General features: G+C 41.3%; 1 protein-coding gene across 2 annotated transcripts in view; it reads right to left on the bottom strand.

Annotated features, from left to right (window-relative positions):
* The window catches only part of LOC107661825 (C-factor-like), a 23,230-nt gene that overhangs the window by 9,970 nt on the left and 5,517 nt on the right, over positions 1-7,743 (bottom strand). The window contains exon 6 of one of the 2 annotated variants that reach the window (XM_016451596.1): positions 2,926-3,114. The exons of the other annotated variant lie outside the window; for it this stretch is intronic. Within the exon in view, the coding sequence (XP_016307082.1) occupies positions 3,001-3,114 (114 nt within the window). The 3' untranslated portion in view covers positions 2,926-3,000. Of the gene's footprint in view, positions 1-2,925; positions 3,115-7,743 lie in introns of those variants that run through there. 2 annotated transcript variants of the gene reach the window in all.

Below are 7,743 nucleotides of genomic sequence, written 5' to 3'. Positions count from 1 at the left end.
AAATAACAAGGAAAACTAATGAAGATAATTAACAGAACAGGTGAATGTATTCAGTAACTATAGAAACTATTGAACAAACCGAACTAAGGCTAACGGAAACATGACAAGGAATGAAAATGAAACCAAAATAGAACATGACCATGACAGAAGCTCTCCCTCCTGGAAGGCACATCCTCGCGCTGTAAAAAGTACACCTGAAGAGGAAAGGAAGCGGCTTCGGAGGAGGGCTTGGAGCTAGTGATGAACAGGAACCAGGAGGAGCAGGTAGAGACTAATGCCATGGTGGAGATGATGGCGGTAGGAGCCATGGTGGCAGAAGGCCTGGGCAAAACCTGGGGGCCGACTGATGGAGGGGGAGGAGTCGGGAGCAATGGAGACCCAGGTGGAACAGAGAGGCCAACAGGCCAGAGTGACATCAATGCCCCGGAAGCACAAGATGGAGCTGATGGCCTGCGGGACTGAGGTGGAGACGGGGACTCGGCTGACCGGGGCGATGATGAAGCAAGCGAGGACTACGGGGAAACCGGTGAATGGGAGGAGCCCAGTGGAGCTGAAGGGGTGGAGGGTCAAGGTACAGCTGATGACCCGGAATTCCATGGTAGAAGCTAAGCGATGACTGACCGAGGCTGATCCGGCGGGACGAGGGAGCCCGGAGGAGTTCCAGGGCAGAACATTACTGTGACAGTTAGGGCTTGGAAACAAGGACAATGTTATAGGTGAATAAATGAACAACAGGTAAGTTTATTGAACAAATGGCAGGAACACAACGTACAGCTGGTAAGAGCTGATTTGGAGTAGAGAGAATTTGATGATTTGGAGAAATGACATAGCAGACAATGTTAAAGGTAGTAACTGGATGTTTCTTAAACGACACACACACATACACACACAAGGAGGCAGATGAGACACTTGCTTTCTTCACGGCTTAGCTCCACCCCCTTACATCCAAAGGAGGGTGGAGCTAAGACGTAAAGAAAGGAAGCGAGGAAAGGAAACGAGGATGCACAAATGAAATGAGAAGCAGCCTGTGAACGCTCACTCCTTGTTCCTTGCATCCTTCCCTCATATCCTAAAGGGGGTGGAGCTGAGACGTGAGGAAAGGAAGCAAGGAAGGGAGACAAGGGGTGTTTCTCATTTCTTATTTGTGGATACTTATTTCCTTTCCTCACTTCCTTTCCTCGCGTGTTAGCTCTCCTGAGTTTGATTGGTTTCATGTCACGGGCTGGAGAACGGAGGAGCGGGGAAACGAGGAAACATCAATTTGAGTATTGAGAATCACCCAAGGTTTTATAGACAGATAGGTTGATAGTGACTCTAGATCAGGGGTCTCCGACCCTGCTCCTGGAGAGCTACCCTGTAGACTTCAATTCCAACACACCTGCCTGTAATTATCAAGTAGCCCTTAACCCCTTGATTAGCTGCTTCAGGTGTGCTTGATTGGGGTTGAAGCTGAAATCTGTAGGACGATAGCTCTCCAGGAGCAGGGTTGGAGACCTCTGCTCTAGAGCAGGGATCCTCAAATCTGGCCCACGGGATCCACTTTCCTGCACAGTTTAGCTCTAACCCTAATCAAACACACCTGAGCATGCTAATCAATGTCTTCAGGGTCATTAGAAAATCACAGGTAGGTGAGTTTGATTAGGGTTGGAGCTAAACTCTGCAGCGCATTGGCCCTCCAGGGCAAGATTTGAGGAACCCTGCTCTATAGGGACCTGCACCACTTTCTATTGTACCACTGTTTGAAGAATTTTTGGGAGTTCATTTTGTGCACATAGAACACAGCATGCAGGTACTGAATTAAGTTCTTTCACATCTTTTTGGGCTTGAATGTTTACATTGATGAGGTGCATTTGTTTGTTCATGCGCAAAAAGACATGAAAGATTCGGTGATCAATTCGGTGTTCAGTTGAGTACTCAGTTGAGTTCTTTCATATATTCTTCTGCTTGAATGTATTAAAATCTCTTGATTTTTAAATTGGCAAGGCTTAAAAAACACATGCACATGATAAGCTTTTGTGGCAATGCGCAGCCCATCAACTGTCTTGAGCGTCTTTCAAGCTGGCCTCGGGTATTCGTTTGAAATCACCAAGGGCCCCTATAATCAGACAGCTCTGTGTGGAACTCGATACAACTTCTCTTTTGCAGTCCAGGATGTTCCACACAACCTCAACAAACTCTTTTGCCCATTTGAGGATGGTACCCAGTGAAAAGACTGATGTGCACACTTAGGAAAGAGAAGAAACTTTCTAGAGAAGTGTGAAGCTGACATAATATACCTCTGTAAATAAATAAAATTTAAAGGGGGGAGGGGAGGTAACAAAGGGAAAAGCATAAATGAAATGAAGAAAAAAAACTTAAGAGGAGAAAAAAGGGAGAGAACACACTTCAATCCTCTGTCCCAAAGGGAAGGAGATAACACCAATTTAGAAGTATACAAACAAAGGGGTTTTATTAACAAAAGAAAAGCAATACGTTTAACATAAAGAAATAAGGAGCAATGGCTCAGGAGAGAGCAAAAATAACAAACAAAATTAGTTTTGGGAGCAGCTCTAAATTACCTCAAATGTTAAAAAAAGACAAATAAACAACATAAACTTCACTCAACTCCATAATTGTACAAAAACAGGGATAAAAGCTGTGTTCAAAGACAAAGGCACTCTCTGCCTACAGCTCCACTTTTAACTCACGGCAATATTCAAACAACGAAGTAAAAAGGGCCCATTATCTTATCTTTAGCTTGACAAATAAGCAAGGACAAAATCAGGTACTACCTCCAGACACAGTACTAAAGCTCTATTAGCCACTGCTAATACACAACTCTACAAACTTAGTTCACCACAGAATTCGGCACATTTCATTGATAAGAGTTTTATTGTATGAAATGGTATAAATTTGTCATGTCTCTGTCATAAATCCTTGTGTGCCCTTTTATGGTTATTAAGATAAATAGGTCAGTTTGGACCTGGATCAGCCCTTTCATGACCATATATTTCTTCTGGTTTACCAGGGAATTGTTTCTCCAGTGTAGTCCAAGAATCCTCCGTGCTGCTTCTCAGTAAGGCTGCCAATGACACGCAGCATCCCCTCCACACTTTCTTTTGGTTCAAGTGGTGCCTAGTGAAAATAAAAACATAGTTCACTAACATTAATCCATCTATTCATTTTCCAAATTGCTTGCCCTGTGTAGACTTTTTGCTGGAGCCTATCCCGACCACTCATGGTGTTACGGGGCTGACAAGACGTGAGACATGCGGATCCAGAGCGCGTTCCGGTGCGGCCGCCATTTCAGTCACAGACGCGGTTTCGCATTCCTCCTCCGCGACACCCACAGTGGATGAAGAGTTAACACACAGCAGAGCATAGTCCATAAACTGACTTAGAGATGAACGTGGACCCTCGTGAATGAGTTTAGACTTTAGTGGCTGATTAATGCCCTCACAGAAAAAGTCTATCAACACACAATCCGGGAAATCAGAGTAATAAGCAATGTCTAGATACTCTTGAATATAACTCTCAAGCGATCGTGTGCCCTGCTCGAGAGCTAATAGCATTATAGCTGTGTCCATACCTGGCCAGAGTCCTTTAGAGAAGCTGCTGGATGCTTGTGTGGCCGAGTATTCTGTTACGGGGCTGACAAGACGTGAGACATGCGGATCCATGTGCAAGCTTTATTAGGCAGAGAGGTCAGAAACACAGGCAGGGTTGAACAATGGCAAACAGGTATATGGCGGGCAAGACACAAGAATAATCCTAGGGCTAGCGAAGGTCAACGAACGGCGAACAGAATCAAAGGGGCAAGACTAAAGGGATAAATCCAGGAAACCAGGCAAGGATCAGAAACTGAGAAAACAGACAAGGCAAGACTAGGCTAAGGCAGGGTGAATTAACGAGGGCTCTGTAGTGTAGCTATCAAATGATAAGCGCCAAACAATACTCGGCGGCGGGAAGGGATCAGAGTGAGTGTTAAATAGTGAGTGAGTGATATGAAACAGCTGTGTGCAATCAGTGCTGTGTGCAATCAGTGCTGTGTGCAATCACTGCAATGAATGATGGGATATGTAGTCCGGGGTGCTATGCAACAGTGTGTAGTGCGAGAGTCAATGAAAATGGAAAGGGTGACCTCTGATGGCTAGCAGACGGAAGTTCATGGACCGGATACGTAACGTGTATAGTGCGAGAGTCAATGAAAATGGAAAGGGTGACCTCTGATGGCTAGCAGACGGAAGTTCATGGACCGGATACATAACACATGGCTTCAGTACATTGCAGGGCTAAAGGCCTGTTCACACAAACACATTTTTGACATCAAAATCCAGTCCAATTTTTGCATTATCAAGAACACTGATCAAGAAAAAAAAAAAAAACTGGTACTGGATTGGCATTGGTATCGACAGATGATCAAAGTTGCAGAATTGACATGGCTGTTGTAGTGGAGGGAAGACTTTCTGTGAGCTTAAATTCAGCAACTTATTGTACTGTTTGTTCCTCAAAGCTATCAAATATCTTCAGAAGACCTGGAATATAATGCATAAAAAATTTAATTAAGTATTAACACTAAAACTATATGCCATATTTCTAGAGAGGAGAGTGTCACCACCCCAAGAGGGATGAAGACCATGTCTTTTCAACAGGTCAGGTCTGCCCCAAAAACATCAAATTGTCTATGAAACCTATATTGCTCTGCGGGCAGCACTTAAACATCCAGCCATTCAATGACGGCAGTCTGCTATGTATCCCATCACCACAGTAAGTGGGCAGGGGGGCAGAGCATATTACAGTGTCGAACATCGTATTTGTAAGTTCACACACCTCTTTAATGTTATTTTTAGTGATCTCCTACTGACGAAGACAGACATCATTAGTGCCAACATGGATAACAATCTTACTGAATTTACGTATAGCTTTAGCCAGCCTTTTTTAAATTTGCCAAGATGACATGAGCTCTGGCTCCCGGTAAACATTGTGCTGGTTGGTATCTCCATTTTCACGTTCCAAATAATAGAATTCCTGACAACCAGGGGTGGGCAGTATTTCAGATACATGTATTTAAAATACGTATTTGAAATACAAAATAGTATTTTGTATTTTTATGCCTTTGGAAAAAAAAATATAATTTGTATTTAAATACATTTAAGATTAGTAATTTTGTATTTTCAAAATACATAAAATACTTTGTGCCAGTCAACCTCTTTATCAAGGTGCTGATTTCGTGCATCAACTAGTTCAGAAGAGCCCCCTCTCCTCAACTCCAACATTCATGCACGTGAGCTGCAGCTGTACAACTCCATTCAGCATTGCATAAGCGACATTTTTGGAATAAGATAAGGTGATGATGTCATGGTCAACTGTAGGTACTTGTTGAATAAAGTTAAAATAGTGCATCATTCAGATTTGCCTTCAGTTATCATGAAAGAATAAAAGTAGAAAAGAAAAATAGCATTAGCCAATTTGATAGTTAATCGGTTGTTGTTTTTTATCAACTAACTTCTCAAATGTGTTTAAAGCATTAGTGTACGTTAGGGCTGGGTGATATGACAATACATATGGTTATGATGATATAAAGTGTGGATCGATTTAACTTTTTCTAAATCACTTACGTAAATAGGCCTATTGGGGTAAGAAACTATATCTGTGCAGCTTTTATTGGGCAGGAATTATTGGAACACTGGAGTGGAAAAAGAAGCATAAACGAATGAGTAATAAAGTGTGATGTGCTTGGTGCATTCGCACTTATTATAAGTGCAGTATACCGCGAAAGGAAATTAAAATATATCGAAATCCAACATTTTTCGTTACAAATCCTCATTTTGTACTTCGAATTCGTGACCAGTGTTTTGTTTTGCTCTCTCCCATATGCTTCTGCCTTTTGTCACTTTTCACCAGAGCTTGCACTACACCTACAGTCAGGTCCATATATATTTGGACACAGGCACAATTTTTATTATTTTAGGCACTGACCAAAACATATTCAAGTTACAGTTATATAATGAATATGGGCTTAAAGTGCACACTCTGAGTTTTAATTTGAGGATAATTCTCATCAAAATTGGAGGAAAGGATAAGGAATTACAGCTCTTTAATATGTACCTCCCACCTTTTTCAAGGGACCATAAGTAATTAGACAATTGACTCAAAAGCTGTTTCATGGACAGGCATGGGCTATTCTTTCGCTATTCCTACATCAGTTAAGCTGATAAAAGGTCTGGAGTTGATTCTAAGTGTGCCATTTGCATTTGGAAGCTGTTGCTGTGAACCCCGCATCATGCGGTCAAAGGAGCTCTCCATACAAGTGAAACAGACAATGGTTAGGCTTCTGTGAAACATGGTGTAGCAGTGTGATGGCATGTGCATGCATGGCTTCCAGTGGCACTGGGTTACTGGTGTTTATTGATGACGTGACAGAAGACAGAAGCCGCCGGATGAATTCTGAAGTGTATAGGGATATACTCTCTGCCCAGATTCAGTCAAATGGAGCAAAGTTGATTGGGCTGCGCTTCATAGTACAAATAGATGTTGACCCAAAACATACAGCAAAAGCAACCCAGGAGTTTTTGAAGGTCAATCTCCTGGGGCCTCATTTATAAAATGTGCGTATGCACAGATTTGATCTTAGAGTGTGCGTACGCTAAAATCCACGGCAACGTTCATATTTATAAAAACGGTCTTTGACGTGGAAAAGTACTTACCGCCACGTCAGGGTCTGAGCAGGCATACGCACTTTTCCTTGTGGCAAAGTCGGAGTACTGCAGCTATTTGAACATCTAAGCTGCAATAATAATAAAAGCGGTGTATGTGCAGACACTGAATTCATCATAAACAACAGAGATGCAGTGTAAGAGATTAATGCAGTGTAGTCAGATTTTTTATTAACGGGACCGGAGACCATAATCGTGTAATAATTTATTTTATTATGATATGAAACGTCCAAATTTTCTTTCAATAATGTTTTTTTAGAGTTTTGCAAGAATTTCGTGATAAACTTTTTATTAGTTGTCATAGCAAGTGATTTTAAAAGTAGGATGGCTCACTTTGTATAAGATGACTGAAAATATTACTTGAATTAGTAGTTTATTCTTACTTTTGGAAACATAATTGTTTTATACTACTACTACTATTATTATTATTATTATTATGTAATTTAAAGTGGTGCTTGTTCCCCCTTATTCCATGTAGTTACAGGGTAAGTGGCTCCAACAAATTGCTCTGAAACAATTGTTTATACAGTAGGTCATACCAGGGGTGTGGACTCGAGTCACATGACTCGAGACTTGACTTGGACTTGAGCCCTGTGACTCGGAAAGACTTTATGATCAGATCAGAGTCGTTATAGATGTGTCCCTGCAGCGTGCTTGACTGGCAAAAAGCCAGAGACTGCGTTCAGGGAGCGCTGGATATACAGTATATGCTAGTATAAATTAATGGAGTAATAGCATAACTTATGACAAAAGAACCGAGATAAGAAACAAAAGAAAAAAGACACGATTCGTATATAGCTATCTCCGCTCGTGAAAAGCGGTGCAACAGAATTATTAGATAAACCTTGATTTAATCTAGATTTAAAATTAATCAATGCAAACCATTTAGCTATAATTTCATTTGAAAAAAAAATGCACATTAGGCCTAATGACTGAAGTAGGCAAGCGACAATAGGCCTAGTGATAATTTTAAATATAATTTGAAGAAGTGTTTCTTTCACAAAATGAGCATTGAATATATATATATATATATATATATATAACTATA

Source organism: Sinocyclocheilus anshuiensis, unplaced genomic scaffold (assembly GCF_001515605.1).
Source record: "Sinocyclocheilus anshuiensis isolate Anshui unplaced genomic scaffold, SAMN03320099.WGS_v1.1 scaffold47, whole genome shotgun sequence".
Taxonomy (NCBI): domain Eukaryota; kingdom Metazoa; phylum Chordata; class Actinopteri; order Cypriniformes; family Cyprinidae; genus Sinocyclocheilus; species Sinocyclocheilus anshuiensis.
The sequence above is the reverse complement of the archived record's forward strand: the minus strand, read 5'-3'. Positions and strand labels throughout refer to the sequence as shown.